Source organism: Stegostoma tigrinum, chromosome 32 (assembly GCF_030684315.1).
Source record: "Stegostoma tigrinum isolate sSteTig4 chromosome 32, sSteTig4.hap1, whole genome shotgun sequence".
NCBI lineage: Eukaryota > Metazoa > Chordata > Chondrichthyes > Orectolobiformes > Stegostomatidae > Stegostoma > Stegostoma tigrinum.
Genome location: NC_081385.1, coordinates 6,983,993 through 7,003,319, shown reverse-complemented (window position 1 = coordinate 7,003,319; position 19,327 = coordinate 6,983,993). Strand labels below are relative to the sequence as shown.

At 41.7% G+C, this 19,327-nt stretch overlaps 1 protein-coding gene across 9 annotated transcripts in view; it reads right to left on the bottom strand.

Annotated features, from left to right (window-relative positions):
• The window catches only part of usp28 (ubiquitin specific peptidase 28), an 88,454-nt gene that overhangs the window by 27,230 nt on the left and 41,897 nt on the right, over nt 1-19,327 (bottom strand). For all 9 annotated transcript variants that reach the window (XR_007250523.2, XM_048561994.2, XM_059639079.1 and 6 more), the window contains 7 exons: nt 19,205-19,291; nt 18,480-18,617; nt 16,208-16,278; nt 15,622-15,698; nt 14,614-14,762; nt 11,217-11,344; nt 9,004-9,099 (listed from right to left, as the gene is read on the bottom strand). Coding sequence is in view for 8 of the 9 variants with exons in the window: in XM_048561994.2 (XP_048417951.1) it covers nt 9,004-9,099; nt 11,217-11,344; nt 14,614-14,762; nt 15,622-15,698; nt 16,208-16,278; nt 18,480-18,617; nt 19,205-19,291 (746 nt within the window). In the remaining variant the exon portion in view is untranslated. The remainder of the gene's footprint in view (nt 1-9,003; nt 9,100-11,216; nt 11,345-14,613; nt 14,763-15,621; nt 15,699-16,207; nt 16,279-18,479; nt 18,618-19,204; nt 19,292-19,327) is intronic.

Below are 19,327 nucleotides of genomic sequence, written 5' to 3'. Positions count from 1 at the left end.
TATGGTCAGCATGGGCTAGCTGGGCCAAAGGGTCTGATTCCGTGCTGTATAGCTCGATGACTCTATCCCTTTCTCCCACATCTACTTTTTTCCCCTTTCTTCTCATATCTAGTGGCACAGGGGCAAGCAAAGTTCTGTTAACATCTGATTCCAAAGTTAGATATTTTGTCGAAATGGGCCTTGTCACCAGAGGCTATGTTGCTTCCTCTTTTTAATGCACTTACAGAATGAGGGCACCGCTGGCTAGGCCAGCATTTATTGCCCATCCCTAATTGACCAGAGGACGATCGAGAGTCGACCACTAAGCTGTGGCTCTGGACGCGCATGTAAGTCAAACCGGGTGAGGCCAGATGTTTCTTTGCCTAAAGGGTAATAGTGAACCAGATGGGATTTCCTGACAACCAATAATTGTTTCATGATCATCATCATCACCTCGTGTGACTGCGGCCTTTCAGTTGTTTCAGTGACAGGAGTCTGGGAGGAAGCATGAGAGCAGCCTGGGAAGGTAAGCTTCCACCCAATAAATTTGGGAGTTAACTAATACCCGAGATATTACACACATAGTGTCTCCCACCCTTCCACCTCCTCTAACCTAATAATAACGACAAAGTGTGGTGACTAGGCAAGATATTTGCTTTTTTTCCCTCATCTCTCTGTTATCTTCTGGGGTGATCAGCGAGATGTCAAATCCTCTAGGAGCAGGTCAGAAGGCAAAGCCGGAGTCTGTTTGAGTTTACAATGGAGTAAACTTACTGGCGCAGCGAACACTGCAAAACTAAAAACAAAACTAATTAATTTTAAATAAATAATTAACTAAATAAAGGTGGTAGGCCAGGTGATGTGTTGTAGCTGTACGATGTGGGAGCTGGCTGATCCCAATGAGAACGGCAGTGACCACATCTGCAGCAAGTGTTGGCTGCTTGAGGAGCTCCGGCTCAAAACTGATGAGCAAGGACAGCAGTGTGTGACTGCGAGTGAGGCAGGTAGAGGGACCCTGCAGACAGGAACACAAGAGCCACAGCCCTTGACATTGTCCCACAGGTATGAGGCACTTGCTCCCTGCGTGGATGAGGAACAGGGCTTCAGGAAGGAGGAGTCAACTGACCATGGCACATTGGTCCAGAAGCCATTCAAAAGAGGGGAGCAAAAAGACAGTTTGTAGTTGTAGAGGAGTCCATCATCGGGGGGGATGGACAGTACCCTCTGCGAGCAGGATACAGAATCCCGCATGGTGTGTTGCCTGCCCAGAGCCAGGGTGCGAGACATCTCTGACCTGCTTGAGGGGATACTAGAGAGGGAGGGGGAGGATCCAGTTGCTGTGGTCCATGTAGGTACCAGCAACATCGGCAGGACTAGGAAAAAAGACCTGTTTCAGGATTATGAAAAGCTAGGAACAAAATTAAAAAACAGGTCTTCAAGGGTCATAATCTCTGGATTGCTACCTGAGCCACATGGAAATTGGAATAGGGAGGTGAGGATCAGGGAAGTAAACACATGGCTAAAAGAGTGGTGTGGGGAAGGGTTTCCTTTTCATGGGGCACTGGCATCAGTTCTGGGACAGGAGGGATCTATATCGCTGGGATGGACTCCGCCTGAACAGGGCCAGGTCCAGTGTTCTGGCGAAAAGGGTAAATAGGGTGTTTAATAGGACATTAAACTAGTAAGTTGGTGGGGGTGGGGAGAGAAGTGAGCACAGAGGGACAATAACAATTAATGTAAGGCAAAGCAGCAGATTAGCAGGTGACGAGGAAGCTTCAACTCCATTGAAAAATAGGAAAAAACTTAAAAGGGAGGGAGAACTCAACAGCTGTTAGTAATTGAAGTAATAGGACTCAAAAAAGGTAGTTGTAAAAACTGGCATGAGGGCACTTTATCTGAATGCCCGGAGCATTTGAAACAAGGTGGATGAGTTGGCATTGCAAATCATGGCAAACAGGTATGATTTAGTGGCCATTACAGAGACCTGGTTACAAGATGGTCATGACTGGGAGGTAAATATCGAGGGATATCAAACTGTTCGGAAGGACAGACAGGAAGGTAAGGGAGGTGGTGTTGCTCTGATTGTTAAGGAATGACATCAGGGCCGTAGTGAGAGATGATATAGGTTCTACTGAACAAAACGGTGAATCCATTTGGGTGGAAATTAGGAATAGCAGGGAGAATAAGTCACTGATAGGTGTGGTCAGTAGGTCACCAAATGATGACATTTTGGTGGGGCAGGCAATAAACATAGAAATAGCTAATGCATGTAAAAATGGTACAGCAATTATCATGGGGGATTTTAATCTATGTATCGATTGGTCAAACCAGGTCGGTCGTGGCAGCCTTGAGGAGGGGTTCATAGACTCATCCACGATCATTTCCTTGAACAATACGTAATGGAACCTACAAGGGAGCAAGCTATCCTAGATCTAGTCCTGTGTAATAAGACAGGAATAATTAATTATCTCACAATTAGGGATCCTCTCAGAAGGAGCGATCACAGTATGGTTGAATTTAAAATACAGATGGAGCATGAGAAGGTTAAATCCAGTATCTGTGTCCTGTGCTTAAATAAAGGAGACTATGAAGGAATGAGAGAGGAGTTAGCTAAGGTAGAATGGGAGCAAAAACTTTATGGTGTGTCAATTGAGGAACAGTGGAGGACTTTCAAAACGATTTTTCACAGTGCTCAGCAGAAGTATATTCCAGAGATAAGGAAGAACTGTAGAAAAAGAGAGAGCCAGCCATGGGTGTCTCAGGAAATAAAGGAAAGTATCAGACTGAAAAAAAAACAAACAAAAAAGCAAAGAGTAGAGAGAAACGAGTAGACTGGGAAATCTTTAAAGGCCAACAGAAAACCACAAAAAAAGTTATAAAGAAAAGTAAGATAGATTATCAGAGTAAACTAGCTCAGAATATAAAAACAGGCAGCAAAAGTTTCCATAAATGTGTAAATCGTAAAAGAGTGGTGAAGGTAAACATTGGTCCTTTAGGGGACGAGAAGGCCAATTTAATAACTGGGAATGAGGAAACAGCTGAGACATTAAACAGTTATTTTGTGTTGGTCTTCACTGTGGAAGACACAAATAACATTCCAAAAACTCAAGTCAAGAAGGTTTTAGCAGGTGAGGACCTAGAAACTACCATTATGACTAAGGAGGCAGTGCTAGGCAAGCTAATGGGGCTATAGGTAAACAAGTCTCCTGGCCTTGATGAAATGCATCCCAGGGTACTAAAAGAGGTGATGGGGGAAATGCACTAGTAATTATTTAGCAAACTTCCATTGTCTCTGGGGTGGTTCCCGCAGATTGGTGTCACATTGGCTGTTTTCCAATGTTTAAAAAAGGAAGTAGACAAAAAGCAGATAGCTACAGGCCAGTTAGCTTAACTTCGGTAGTGGGGAAATTGCTTGAATCTATCACTAAGGAAGAAATAGCATGACATCTGGATATAAATTGTCCTATTGGGAACACCCAGCATGGGTTCATGAAGGGTAGGTCATGTTTAACTAATTTGGTGGAATTCTTTGAGGACATTACTTACATGGTGGACGATGGGGAATCTGTGGATGTGGTGCATCTGGATTTCCAGAAGGCATTTGACAAGGTGCCACACCAAAGGCTGCTACATAAGATAAAGTTGCATGGTATTACAGGTAATACATTGGCATGGATAGAGGATTGGTTGACTAGCAGAAAGCAAAAAGTAGGGGTAAATGGTGTTTTTCTGGTTGGCAGTGAGTGGCTAGTGGTGTGCCTCAGGGATCAGTGTTGGGACCTCAATTGTTTACAATTTACATAGATGATTTGGAGTTGGGTACTAAGTGTGGTATGTCAAAATTTGCAGATGACACTAAGATGAGTGGCCGAGCAAAGTGTGCAGAAGACACAAAGTCTGCAGAGGGATACAGATAGCCTAAGTGAGTGGGCAAAGGCCTGGCAGCTGGAGTACAATGTTGACAAGTGTGAAGTCATGCACTTAGACAAGAATAAAGCAAAATGGACTATGTTTTAAATGGTGAAAAATTGCAGCACACTGCTATGCAGAGAGACTTGGGTGTCCTTGTGCACGAATTGCTAAAAGTAGGATTACAGGTGCAGCAAGTAATTAAAAAGGCAAATGGAATTTTGTCTGCCATTGCTAGAGGGATGGAGTTTAAAAACGGGGAGGCTATGCTGCAGCTGTACAGGGTTCTGGTGAGGCCACACCTGGAGTACTGTGTGCAGTTTTGGTCTCCTTACTTGAGAAGAGGTATATTAGCACTGGAGGAGGTGCAGAGGACATTCACTCAGTTGATTCCAGAGTTGAGAGGGTTAGATTATGAGGAGAGACTAAGTAGATTGGGATTATACTCATTGGAGTTCAGAAGAATGAAGGGAGATCTTATAGAAACATATAAAGATTATGAAGGGAATAGATAAGGTGGAGGCAGGGAGGTTGTTTCTGCTAGCAGATGAAACTAGGACTGGAGGGCATCGCCTCAAAATAAAGGGAAGCAGATGTAGGACTGAGGTCAGGAGGAACTTCTTCACCCAAAAGGTTGTGAATCTATGGAATTCCCTGCCCAGTGAAGCGGTTGAAGCTACCTCACTGAATGTTTTTAAGGCAAGGCTAGATAAATTTTTCAACAGTAAAGGAATTAAGGGTTATGGTGAGGGGGTGGGGGGGTGGTAAGTGGAGCTGAGCATCAGAAAGATCAGCCATGATCTTATTAAATGGCGTGGCAGGTTCAAGGGGCCAGATAGCCTACTCCTGCTCCAAGCTCTTATGTTCTTATCATTCTTAATTCCAGATTCTTTATCAAATTCAAATTCTCCATCTGCCGTGGCAGGATTTGAACCTGGGTCCTCAAGTTGAGTTTCTGGATTAATTATCTTGATTAATAGCTTGAGGAGTGCTGTTCTCCACCAAACACAGCTGACTAGTAATCTTTCCCACTTTTGGCATCTGCCATCAGACTTACTGGAAGGATTTTGCAGGTTGCTAGATGAGCCACATTACAATCATAAGACCACAAGGTGTAGAAGCAGAAGGCCATTCAGCCCATCACATTTGCTTCACCATTCAATGAGATCATGGCTGATCTGATCATTCTGGTTCAAAGACAGAAGTGCTATCTACTATGCTACAAGGTAGCTTCCAATTAACTGTATTTACACTACTCAACTACTCCATGTGGGAGCAATTTGCACATTCTAATCACTCTCTCCCTAAAAGAAATGCATCTTGAATGGATTTATTACTGACTGAGTTAAAAGTTTATGACACCTAGTTTTGTATTGATTCAAGTGCAATGATTTTTCCAATGTCCATCTTATCAAAACCTTTCATAATTTTAACTTCTCAATTCTGGTATCATTATCAATTTATTACCAAGACATTGGCAAGGAAGATGGAGCAAACTTAATTTTCTTTAAAAATGATAAGTATCGAATTCACACTGGATCTTTCAACTTTTCAAAACCGTTAACTTCAGGATGTCGAAGCATTAGAGAGTAAAAAATGAAGATTGATACAGATGAGGGCTTTATTTGTGTGCAAAGGACTGAGAAGCTAGAATTGGTGTCTTTAGAAAAATAATTTGAGAGCATTACTAATAGAGATGTTCAAAAGGTTGTGACTAATCAACTAAGGAAATATTGTTTGCACAAGCAAAACAATCAGGGAAGGTTCATTTTTAAAAATGCAATGAGTTGTAACCAATCATGAATACACCATTTTAAAGCATGTTGGAAATAGTGACATTCAGAGAGGTATTGAAATGGAGATATCCGAGAGAGGTGGAGAATTGAGAGTAATATGATAATTAGACATATGATAGAAAAGAAAGATTTGCAAGACTATTGTTACACTCGCTGGGATAGCATGCTAGGAATCTGGCCCTGCCTGTTCCTGGAGTTGTCACAAAAGATAAGGATTTTATTAAAGTACGTGGTATTCATCTAATTACGTCCCTTTTTAGTCCCAGTTGGTAGAAATCACAGACCAGGTTTTTATACTTAGCAAGAATTACAATTTATTCCAAATAAATAGTTAACTATAGGTAAACAATTATGTACTGTCATCAAAAGAATCTCTGACTTAATACAACCCCTTATAAACTCCAGCTAGACAGCGATTCAGAGAGCTAGCGGGAAAAGAAAACAAAGTTGGTGTTATGAATGAAAGGGAAAACAGCGAAGGCAGTTCATCGGTTCCAATCCAAATAATTCATGATGCTTTTCGCTTGTTGCTCCTCATCTCTCTTCTCCAGGTTGCATCATCACGATCAGCAGTTCCTTGCAGGCAAGGATCACTCTCTTCCACTCTCAGGGTGAGTCCATAGGCAGTGGTACGGGCTGATGCAGCTACCACAGGCTCTGTTCCACTTGGGCCAGATGGTGGTTGCAGGCAATCATGGTGCCCGATTTCCCAAGCAACCATGGTGGAACAGCGTGCCAGTCTGTCACAGACGGAACTATCTTAAGGGTCCTGACATTCCAGGTCCCAAAACTCATCTTGAGGGTGTGGAAGGTGCCTGTGAGAGAGTTCTCTTAATGTCGGGGAATAGTTGCCCACTGGCTACCACACGGACTTAGAAGTGCAAGGTCTTGGTCCAGTGGTGAGGAGGCTCCAAGGCAACAGGAGACCAGGCCCTGTTGCCTGGCCTTAGATTGCCTGGGGTGGAGTACATACAGACAGTCCAGTGCTGGGTTACTGCAAGGTCGAAGGTGAGGAGAATGAGAGCAAGGGGAGAGGACGAGATGAAAAGCAAGGTTGCTGCCATTGTATTGGTCATTCTCAGTCTGTCATTGTGAGATCACTTGGCAGGAAGAGGGGATTGTAAAATCACTGGGCTGGGGTCAAGGGTATTTCATTAACAAAAAAAAATTAAACTGGATTGGGAAGCTTATAAAGCAATCACTGAACAGGTGGATGAGTAGTTTATAAAACTACCGGGCTGGTAGAAGTTTTATGCTGCACAAGGCATGGACCAACTGGTTCACATCTTATAAAGTGCCTGACCAATTAGTTAAAAGCAACAGCTTCCAGCAATTGGTGTGGGAAACGTGAGCTTTCTTTAGGTTTTTAGTTTCTTTTCACTACAGAGGAAAGGACACCCACACGCAACACTGTCATAAATTAGTACCAGAAGAGCATCAACTGAAAGCATCTATTTATTGCTATAACTTCTGCCTGAAATGCTTTAACCTTGACCAGTGTGGACACCTCTATTCTACACCCCCACCACTGTCTGATCAAATACAACTAGTCTACAGTCCTAAGCAAAGAGCCTGTCTTTTTCTCCTTTCAAATCTAAATGGGCTGGTTGTGTTTTTCTTTTAATTCATTCATGAGATCTGGACATCAGTGGCTGAGCCAGCATTAACTGCCCATCATTACAAGGGGTGGCACGGTGGCTCAGTGGTTAGCACTGCTGTCTCACAGTGCCAGGGACCCCGGCTTGATTCCAGCTTCAGAGAATTGTTTGTGCAGAGTTTGTACATTCCCCTCACATTTACATGGATTTTCTCTGGGTGCTCCAGGTTCCTCCCACAGTCCAAAGATGTGCAGGTTGGGCAGATTAGCCATGGGAAATTCACAATTACAGTGACAGAGTAGAAGAGTGGATCTCGGTGGGATGGTCTTCAGAGGGTTGGGTGTGGACTTGATGTGCTGAATAGCCTGTTTCCACACTGCAGGGATTCTAGGGTTAGTTGCCCTTGAGAAGATGGTGCTGAGCTGCCTTCTTGCACTACTACAGTCCATTTAATGTAGGTAGACCAACTGTGGGAGTTCTGGGATTTTGATACAGCAGCACTGAAGGAACAGCAATATATGTCCAAGTCAGGAAGATGAGTGGCTTGGAGGCAGTGGTGTTCTTATGTATCTGCTGCCCTTTTCCTTCCAGCTGGAACTAGTCATGAGTTTGGAAGATGCTGTCTAAGAACCCTTGGTAAATTTCTGCAACAGTTATCATTATCGAACAATTTGTGCTTTTTTTTGTCCAAATTTGGAAAATAATTTGAAACTTATTGTGAGGGATGGAGGAGGGGAGGTAAGAGACACGAACAAGTTGAAGTCACCGGAGATACTGATAGATTAGTGCTCATCAACAGTATTAAGCGATATGGAGTGAAGACAAAAAAATAGCCAAAGTGGTAATTTAACAGTCGAACAGAAGGGAAGCACATACTCGAGATGCTAAATAGCTTTCTCATATTTTTCTATGTCCTCCACCAAGCTAACATTAACACTCTAGACAACACATTCCCATCAAACCAATGGTCATGCTGTTGCAAAGTAGTGGACTCCTAGACAACCAAGTGAAAGGTACAGCACATAGAAGCTTAATGCAAATTAATTGACTCGTCAACCAGAACAAGGGAGGGCATGGCTTATCAGAGACACTGGTGGAGATTTATTAAATTGGAACCAGGGAAGAAAAGACTTCAGACATATGGACACACTTGAAAATCCAGGGCTATTGGACTCTTCTCCTTGGAGAAAACTAAGAGGAGGTTTGATAGTGGTGCTCAAAATCAAGTAGGGCTTTGTAAAAACAAATAGGAGATAATTTCACAAGCGAACGTAACCAGAGAAAATATATTCAAACTGAATTGAAAGAATCGGAAGTGAAATGAGGAAACAAACTTTTTTAAGCAGCAGCAGCTCATTATGATACAGAATCACAGCTCAAAAGGCCAAATGAACCAGATTCAATAGTAACATTCAAAAATAGAATTAGGCAAATATTTGAAGGGAAATGAAATGATACAGACCAGAGAACAAAATTATTTTGCTAGCTCGACCAAAGAGTCACAACAGGCAAGAGGAGCTCAGTGAACTTTTTCTGATGTTGTATCTCTCTGAATCTTATGTAATCGTGCTCTGATGACACTAAATCATTTCAATTCCAACCATTACTGCTGTAAGTCAGAACATTTTCTCAACCCAGTCTTGAAAATGGTGGAATGATGAGTATGAGTGGTGAACACAACTGAATGCCTGTCTGAGTGAACAGCAAAGAGAAGTCTGTACCTCTCCAATCGCTGCTGTAGAACCATTGACTGTTCCTTCAGCCTCTTCACTTCCTCCCTCCTACTCCGTGTGAGCTCCTTGTTCTTGTATAGGTATCTGTGATCACACAACAGAAAGCTCTCAGTACACAGCTAACACCAGACTTTCAAAGTCAAATGGCTTAGTCTTCACAAGCTTCAAGAGTAGCCATTATCGGTACATGACATTTCTTCTATTGACTTGTAAAATGCATGCATTGCTGACTTTTCACAACTTAAGGATGCCCCAAAATTAATTACTATTAAAAGCCACTTTTGTAATGTAATGAAACAGAGTAGCCAAGGCACACAGCAAGATTCCACTATCTCAAGGAGATAATTGTTATGATATAAATTTAAGAAGGAACATGCTAATGAGCAAGTAACCAGGACAAAGATAGTGGAGACGATGGCCTAGCAGAATTACCACTAGACTATTAATCCAGAGACCCAGACAACGATCTGGGGACACATGTATAAATGCCACCATGGCCGATGATGGACACCGATTTCAACAGAAATCAAGAGTCTAATGAAGACCATGAAATCATTGTCAATTGTCAGAAAAAATCCATCTGGAAAAATGGAAAAAATAATGGGAAATACATCCATTAATGTCCTTTAGGAAAATAAACTGTTATCTTTATCTGGTCTTGCTTACGTGCAACTCCAGGCCCACAGGAACGTGGTTGAGTCTTAACTGCCCTCTGGGCAATTAGAGGTGGGTAATAAATGCTCAAATGGCCATATCCAATGAATGAATAAAATAAAATATGACCAGTAACCATTGTCAGCCTCGCTTGTGATATGTGATACAGATGAGTGTCGCTGTGTCTACCTGCAACATTTATTGGATGTGCTTCTCTAACAAGTCAGCCTGCTGAGCAAGCCTTTACAATATCTTCTAATAAACAGAGTCTATACCCATTTAACAGTGCTGCTGTGAGCTGAGTTATATTTATGGGAGTAAACACAAAACCACAACAGCTATGACCAAATAAACCTTTTAGCTGATGCTGGTTGAGGGAAAATATTACCCAGATAATTGGGAAAATATCCCAGTTCTCATGTAAACAGTCCCACAATATCCTATGTCTATCAGAGTGTGCAGGTAGATCTCAATTTAATGCAACATCTGAACTACAGTCTGGATCTAGAGCATCAGCCTGGATTGCATGCTCTAGGCTCTGATGTGAGACTCGAAATCAGGACCTTCTGGCTCAGACCTCATGTGAGAATAGTTAACATGATTTAAAATCTGTTCATTGGATTCAGAATCTCATCCTCACTTTGAATCTACACCCACCTTCAGTGTTAACAATAGCTCACCCCTGCCTCCAATGGTACAGTTAACAGCAACAAGGAACAGCATTCGATCCTGGATCTACTCATTTTTAAGCAGGTGAGAAGGTTGAGTTTAGAACCAATTAAAGCCCAAAAACAAATGTAAAATTGAGAAGCAAATGTGGATCTCCCTCCTTTTCCTTCCTGTGTCTAGTTTCACACAAGGCAGATTAACACGTACTGGCATTGATTTCCAGAACTAGATTTTCCTTGAATAGGTCAGTGGCCTATTGCCAGAGGCTGTAGCTTGAAGGCCGTGACTCCACATGGTTGGCCTCTCCCACTCTCGCCGCCTTCCACAGACTTTACTCGAAGGGTAGAAGTTGAAAATCAATTTTGCCATTTGTGAATGTACTTCCTATGGCCTTCAAATCCTGAATTGGGACTTTAATTGTATTAATGCATTGCACATTGACCAAACAAAGTGAACTGCAGGAGGTGAGGCTCACTACAGTGACCAAGGCCATGGTTAAGTCTTACCAATGTTCAGCTTATTCCAGATCAGCTGTGCTGGCCAACCCCAAAGATTGCAAAGAGATCTATCTTTTCATCTTTTCCAAAGTTTCCTACGTTCCAAACATGACCACAGGTCTAAAAGAATTATTTTAGTGACCATTCATTTAGTTCTGGCACATTCTGAAGCTGTGAAGTATGCTACATCGATTCAAATCTGTGTTTCTTTATATCTGTATAGTATACCTGCATTATTCCTGTCTATCTAAGTCTACCAATCTCATCAATTGACCCTACGCAAAGTACTCACAATAAATTTTTAAGTTATCAGGAATTGGTTTAAAATTTCACCAATTCTCTACAACAATATATTTCCCATTGCTCACCACTCCACCTCACCTGTCCATGTAAATGATGTGAGGAAATTCCAGTTTCTTGTGAATTTTTTCAGGTCTACCCAAAGACTGATTAAACTCAAATCTAGACAGTTCAAAAGTTAAAACAGGAGGTAGTTTTGTAAACCAATTCTGGAAAAGAAATGGGTAGAATTAAAATTAAAAATGGAGAAGCTTATTGCTAACTGAGACAGAAAGTACTTAGAACGTAGAACATAGAACAATACACCGCAGAACAGGCCCTTCGGCCCTCGATGTTGCACCGACGTGTGAACTAATCTAAGCCCCTCCTCCTACACTATCCCATCATCATCCATATGCTTATCCAAGGACTGTTTAAATGCCCCTCATGTGGCTCAGTTAACTACATTGGCAGGCAGGGCATTCCACGCCCTTACCACTCTGAGTAAAGAACCTGCCTCTGACATCTGTCTTAAATCTATCACCCCTCAATTTGTAGCTATGCTCCCTTGTACAGGCTGAAGTCATCATCCTCAGAAAAAGACTCTCACTGTCCACCCTATCTAATCCTCTGATCACCTTGTATGTCTCTATTAAATCCCCTCTTAGCCTCCTTCTCTCCAATCAGAACAAACCCAAGTCCCTCAGCCTTTCTTCATAGGACCTGCGCTCCAGACCAGGCAACATCCTGGTACATCTCCTCTGCACCTTTTCCAATGCTTCCACATCCTTCCTATAATGGGGCGACCAGAACTGCACGCAAAATTCCAAATGAGGCCACTCTAGCGTTTTGAACAATTGCATCTTGACATCACGGCTCCGGAACTCAATCCCTCTACCAATAAAACCTAAAAGACCGTAAACCTTCTTAACAGCACTATCAACCTGGGTGCAACTTTCAGCGATCTATGTACATGGACACCAAGATCCCTCCGCACACCTACACTACCAAGAATCTTTCCATTGGCCCGGTATTATGCCTTCCTATTATTCCTCCAAAGTGAACCACCTCATATTGAACTCCATTTGCCACCTTTCAGCCCAATTCGGCAGTTTATACAAGTCTCCCTGCAACCTGCAACATTCTTCCACAATGTCCACCACTCCATCGACTTTAGTGTCATCTGCAAACTTACTAACCCATCCACCAATGCCTGCGTCCAAGTCATTTATAAAAGTGACAAACAGCAGTGGTCCCAAAACAGGTCCTTGAGGCACACCACTAGTGACTTGACTCCAGGCTGAATATTTTCCATCAACCACAACTCGTTGCCTTCTTACAGAGAGCCAGTTTCTAATCCAAACTGCTAAATCTCCCTCAATCTCGTGCCTCTGTATTTTCTGCAATAGCCTACCATGTGGAACCTTATCAAAGGCTTTAATGAAGTCCATGTACACCATGTCAACTGCCCTTCCCTCATCCACATGCTTGGTCACCTTCTCAAAAAGCTCAATGAGGTTTGTGAGACATGACCTGCTCTTGATGAATCCATGCTGACTATCTCCAATCAAATTGATGCTTGCTAGATGATTATAAATCCTATCTCTTATAATCCTTTCCAAAACTTTTCCTACAACAGACGTAAGGCTCACAGGTCTATAATTACCTGAATCACCCCTACTGCCCTTCTTGAACAAGGGCACAACATTTGCAATCCTCCAGTCCTCTGGTACTAAAAATGCAGACAATGACGATTCAAAGATCAAGGCCAAAGGCTCCGCCACCTCCTCCCTAGCTTCCCAGACAATCCTCAGAAAAATCCCATCTGGCCCAGGGGATTTATCTACCTTCACACCTTCTAGAATTGATAACACCTCTTTACTAACCCTAATCCTTTCAATTCTAGTAGCCCTTAACTCAGTCATCTCCTCTACAATATTCTCCTGTTCCTCAGTGAAAACAGATGAGAAATAATCATTTAGCACCTCTTCAATTTCCACAGGGTCCACACACAACTTCCCACTTCTGTCTTGGACTGTCCCTATTCCTACCCTAGTCATCCTCTTATTCCTCACATAGCTATAGAAAGCTTTAGGGTTCTCCTTTATTCTACCTGCCAATGTCTGCTCATATCTCCTCCTTGCTCTTAACTCTCTCTTTAAATCTGTCCTAGCTAATCTGTAACTCTCCATCGCCTCTTAAAGCAAAACACAACTTAATCCAGAAGTTATAAAAAAAACTTATAATTGATAAGTCTCTTGATCACATCTCAGAATCCCTACAGTGTGGAAGCAGGCCATTCAGCCCATTGAGTCCAAACCAAACCTCCAAAGTTCTCCCACCCACTCCCATACCCTAGCCCTGTAACCCTGCATTTGCCAGGGGTAACCTACCGAGCCTACTCATCCCTGGACACTATGGGCTAAAATAAAAGTCTGGATTTAGGAGTCTAATGATGAACCATGGATCTATTGTCGACAATCAGAAAAAACCCAGCTGGTTCACTAACATCCTTTAGGGAAGGAAACTGCCAACCTTACCTGGTATGGCCTACATGTGACTCCAGACCCACAGCAATGTGGTGGACTCTTAACTGCCCTCTGGGCAATTAGGGATGGGCAATAAATGCTGCCTAGACAGTGACGGTCTCATCCTGTGAATGAGTAAATAAAAATAAAAGAAACTTCCATCAAATATTTACTCCCTGGCTCCTCAAAGGCATGACCCAGAACATGGCAACACCTCAGTTGTCATGCCGAAGTTGTGAGATCTTGGATTTCAGCTGTGGGGCCTAATTCTATTATTAGTTGGCCTTGAGAAGGTTGCTTTAACTGCACGTTTGCAGTCTTTTAAATGGAGGCATACCCACAATGCTGTCAGGCAGGATTTTGACTCAACTGCAATGAAGAAACAGGGATGAGCAGAGATTGATTTTAACAGGCCTTTGGCTTCTCCTCTTCCCCAATCCCACTTTCAGGGATAAGAGCCTGAATTTCTAGGCCAATAATTGGTATGTATTGCACTGCTGTTTGTGGTTGCAGAACTGCCTGCCTGGCAGCAACATTGGAGCCTGGGACCCAGGATTGATTCCAGCCTCAGGCAACTGTCTGTGTGGAGTTTGCACATTCTCCCCGTGTCTGTGTGGGTTTCCTCCAGGTGCTCCGGTTTCCTCCCACAGTTCAAAGATGTGCAAGTTAGGTGGATTGGCCATGCTAAATTGCCCATAGTGTGCAGGGAAGAGTAGGCTACAATTAGCCGTAGCAAATGCAGGGTCACAGGGAGAGGGTACATTAGACTATGGGATGGTCTTCGAAGGTTTAGTGTGGACTCGATAAAAACTCCCTCAAATAAGAAGTCACCTCAGGTAATTAGCACCTTTTTCTCTCAGTGAAGTCAAAGTGGAGGTACAGGTATGAATCCAGAAAAAAAATTTAGATGAATATGTACGTGAGCTGCTGGCCATTTTGCATTGCCTCCTCAAGGACAGAAGATGACTCACCTCTTGACCAGATGCGAACGACTGATCCGAGTGCAGTGTCTCTATCTCCCCAACCACCATGGCCCCTTCCAAACACTGGTGGAGGTCGTCAAAACCATTAACCTGCAGAGGATACTGTCCGAACGTTTCAATGTTAGAGAACATTTTGCCTGCAAAAGTGGCAGAGAATACCAAAACGTTTTATATGATGCATCTTTTCACAATAGCACGACTCAATATAACATCAAGAAAAAAATCAATTCACATTTTATCAGGACCACAGTGGAACACGAAACAAAAGACAAAAGAACTGCAGATGCTGAAAATCAAAAAGAAGTAATTGCTGCAAAAACTTAGTAGGACCCGCAGCATCTGTGGAGACAAAGCAGAATTAACATTTCGGGTCCCCTTCATTCACGTGAAACTAGCGTTAAAAGCGAAATAAATAAAACAGAGTACTTGTTGACAACATTTGTCTGATTGGTTTGAACCTTGTAGCATTGAAAGTGTGATAGCAAAGTGGGCATTTTATGAGATTAAGGATTCAGAGATCCAAGTTCAAATACCATTGAAGTTGGGGAATTTAAACTGATAATACAATAATTGAATAAAAAGCTACTGTGAATAGTGATGATATAATAAAACTATCCAATTGTCACAAAAAAAAAAGCTGGTTCACTAATGTCCTTTGGAAAAGGAAATCTGTCATCCTTACACAATCTGGCCCACAGGTGACTCCAGACCCACTGCAATGTGGTAGCTCTTAATTACCATCAGAAAGGCTCCAGAAAGTCACTCAGTTGAATTCAAGGTGGCAATCAGGGCAATTAGGAACAGGGAATCAACACAGGTACAAATGTATAATCAGCCCACAATGTGCGTTAACAGTCTCCGAGCAGTCACAGATCAGGTTGACAACCCATTCTCCTAATTCTGTGCAATTTATAAAGAAATGGCAGAAATAATGGTGAAAAATTATTTCAGATGAGCTAACAAAGCTATGTTGACAAATCACAGGGAATTTCATACCATCGTGAATGCCTTCCGCCAAGAATGTTCCATAAAAGAGTTCCACCATTGGATTTTGTGACTTTTTATTTGAATTTCTGCAGAAGAACAAAGGTAATGGTTAATTTAAATTCTAACTCTCGGCCTCCTTTAATAGTTAATGGAGATAAAAGACAGAACAAACAACTGGAGCACCATGTAGTGGACTTGTTAGAAAAATTGCAGCTTGTGAAATGAAAGGAATTGTAGGACCACAAAACTGGCCAACAGTCAAACAATGGAAGGTTGGCTTTAATAGTTGTTTGTCAAACTAAGCTACATTTACATTGGTGTTCCCTTGGACAGTGGCAACTGAATTGAGGAACCTGACTTTAAAGGAATTACCTGGAGTAGCTGAACAAAATCACTTGAAATACAAATCATGGACCCTGTGGAAATTTGTATCAACTTTTTCCAATATCTTGGGGAAATTATAAGTAGGATCATGAATATAATAATTCACTTTCTTGGATATTAAATTGCGAACTGACATCCGCTCCAGGAAATCATGCTCCTATGAAGCCCCTTCAAATGGAGTTGCTGTTTGAGTGCAGTGTGTTGAACTTACTTTGTATTTGCTGCCATCTGAAATGCATCCTCCAACCAATCCAGGAGTTTGTGGGTAAATTCACTTACATCCTGGTTAACAAGACACACAGAATAACACAAGCAGTATCACAAGGTTTGTTCAGATAAAAACAGTTCTGAATCTTGTCTCATTGCTCCCAATTCCAAATACACCAGTTTCACCTTTATTTTCAAACTGAGTTAGGAATGAAAGTTAATGACTCATCTGAAGAATGGTAGCCCTGAAAATGTAGCATTCGCTGAGTATTGTGCAGGAATGCCAGCTTAGGTTATTTGCTCTCAAACACTAGCATGATGCTCAAACTCAACTCATAAACTCATAGAAAAAAGTAACACCAACCAATCTGAGCTAACAAGGGTCTAGGAAATAACATGCAGCCTTTGAAGCAATATCCCAACATTCAATATTGGATGAGAAGATGGCTCAGGTTAACATGCAGCAGAAATACACAGAGAAATGGACAGGCCATCAAACAATGAAATGCAATCACTGACAATGTAGCCTTGCTCCTAAACTAAATTCCTGTAAAAAAAAAATGGAAAGTACTGAAGAAACCCTGCAGGTATGGCAGCATTAGTGAAGAAAAAATATAATTAATGTTGAGTCCTGCGACCCTTCTTCAGAACTTCAGGGGTCAAAACATTGACTGTTTTCTCTCCACAAATTGCCAGATCTGCAGCATTTCTCCAGCAATTTCTGTTCCAGATCTCCAACATGCACAGTTCTTTGTTTTATTTTAGTACTAATTTTCGTATCTGTTATGCGCTGTATCCGTGTGCAAAGGTTTAAAAGCATTAAAGCATCACCCACCATCATGATATCATATTGACATGTGGACAGAACAGCTTAAGATGTCTAAGGAGTTGTCTGTGTAACAATGTCTATCATATCAACATAAACTGTAGTTAGTTTCTGTTCAATACAATAGACTCTTCTCATTAGACTAACAAGTTTCTTTTCTCTACCACACTGGACCAAGCAGGTCCTGTGGATCCCTATATTTAAAGAGGATGATGGTAGTAAAACCCACCCCATGGGGAGATCCCAAACTCAGTGTAATCACACGTACCACATTACATAGTGAAGCTTCTTGGGGTGTCTCAGAGGTTTCTGTAGTACCAAAACTGGCCAAGCAAATACAAAAATCTTTCAAACTTCACTTTGAAAATCCTTCCATAAGGTGTAATAGATACAAAGTCACTTCCTCTGTTTTCAGATATGATGCACACATCGTTATAATTACAATGGATGAAGAATGGAAGTCAGTTGAAATGCAAAGAGATTAATATGCAAGCAGATATTATGCTGTATATTAAGTTGTGCAATATTACTATGTTACAATCAGTTGATGCCTATAATTGATGAGACATCATGTCACCTCAATGTTAAGGATTATACAATAAGTTCAATACAAAGAGTGGCAGATAGAGTTTAATTTAGACAAATGTGAGATGATGCATTTTGAAAAGGCAAATCAGGGCAGGATTTATACAGTTACTGGCAAGGTCCTGGGGAGTATCACTGAACAAAGAGACCTTGCAGTGCAAGTTCATTGTTCCTTCAAATGGTGTTGCAGGTATATAGGATAGTGAAGAAGTTTGGTATACTTGTCTTTATTGGTCAGTGCATTGAGTATGGGAGTTGGGAGGTCATGTTGCAGCTGTTCAAATGGCATGGATAGATTGAATATAGAAGGTCTTTTCCTCAGGGTGGGGGAATCCAAAACTAGAAGGCATAGATTTAAGGCGAGAGGGGAAAGATTTAAAAGGGACCGAAGGAGCAGCTTTTTCGCACAGAGGGTGGTGCGTGTGTAGAATGAATTGCCAGAGGACAATTGGTACAATTACAATATTTGAGAGGCATCTGGATGGGTATATGAATAGGAAGGGTTTAGAGGGATACGGGCCAAAGGCTGACAAATTGAACTAGGTTAATTTAGGATATCTGGTTGGCATGATTGAATCGGACTGAAGGGTCTGTTTCCATGCTGTTCAGCTTTATGATTCTATGACATAACAGGGATATCAACATCTAAAACTGAAAGTTGGATTAATGCCATCAGAAATTCATGCGACTCTCTAGCTGAACCCTTATCATTCTCTATCACATGTTGAACAATCTATACACTGATTCTAGAATTTCCTACTTTTCTCTGCATTAAGGCTTTATATCAAGTTTCCAGTAGGACACTTCTACTGATGTTATAATTTCTGTGCTACCTTATGGGATAATGAGTGATTCTCAGACCCACCTGCTGTGCTTCATTTGATCGAAATGCGTCCTTGAGGAGGTCGACTGCATTTGATGGGTCAACATACTTCCGCATAGAGGCAGCCATCAAGGCAAAAAGGCACCTCAGTTCTTGCATAAATGCCAAGTTTCGCTGCTCCTTTTCAATCAACAACAACATTAGAAATTGTGAACAACCATGAACATATTCAACCCAATGGCACATCCCATTATTTAATGAAGCACGCAGTCCCCTCCTATTTCATTTCACATCACCCTACCAGCATAGAAAGCAGCTCACTGTCACCTTCTCCATAACAATTAGAGATTAGCAACAGATGCTCGTCCTGGCCAGCAATGTCCACATCCCATGAATGATTTTTACTAAACTTTCAATTTATTACTCCCTTATGCATTAATTTAGCTTAAATGCAACAATGACATTCGCCTCAAGTACTCCAATGAGTTCCAAACGTTCACCACTGAGTTTCTGCTGAATTTTCTAATAGATTTGTTGGTGAATATCTTGTATTTTTAGCCCCTACCATTGTCTTTGCATGAGTGGAAACATCTCCATTTTTGCCAAATTAAAACTAAACCTTTCCTAATTTGAAAAAACTCTATTAATAACACCCTCAACCTGTGTGGTTTTCATTCCTCTGAATATTTATGAACTCTGCATTCCAGGATCACCCTTGTAAATCTATAATTTGTTTTTACTTTATACAATTTCATGGATGAACTTACAGCATGGCTTCTGCAATTTTCATGTGGATTTTCTGGCACTGTGTAGTTCAGAACCAGCCGTCGAAACTTAGGCAGTTGGAACAGGGACTAAAGACAAAAAAAACAGAAGAAGTTAAAGAGCTG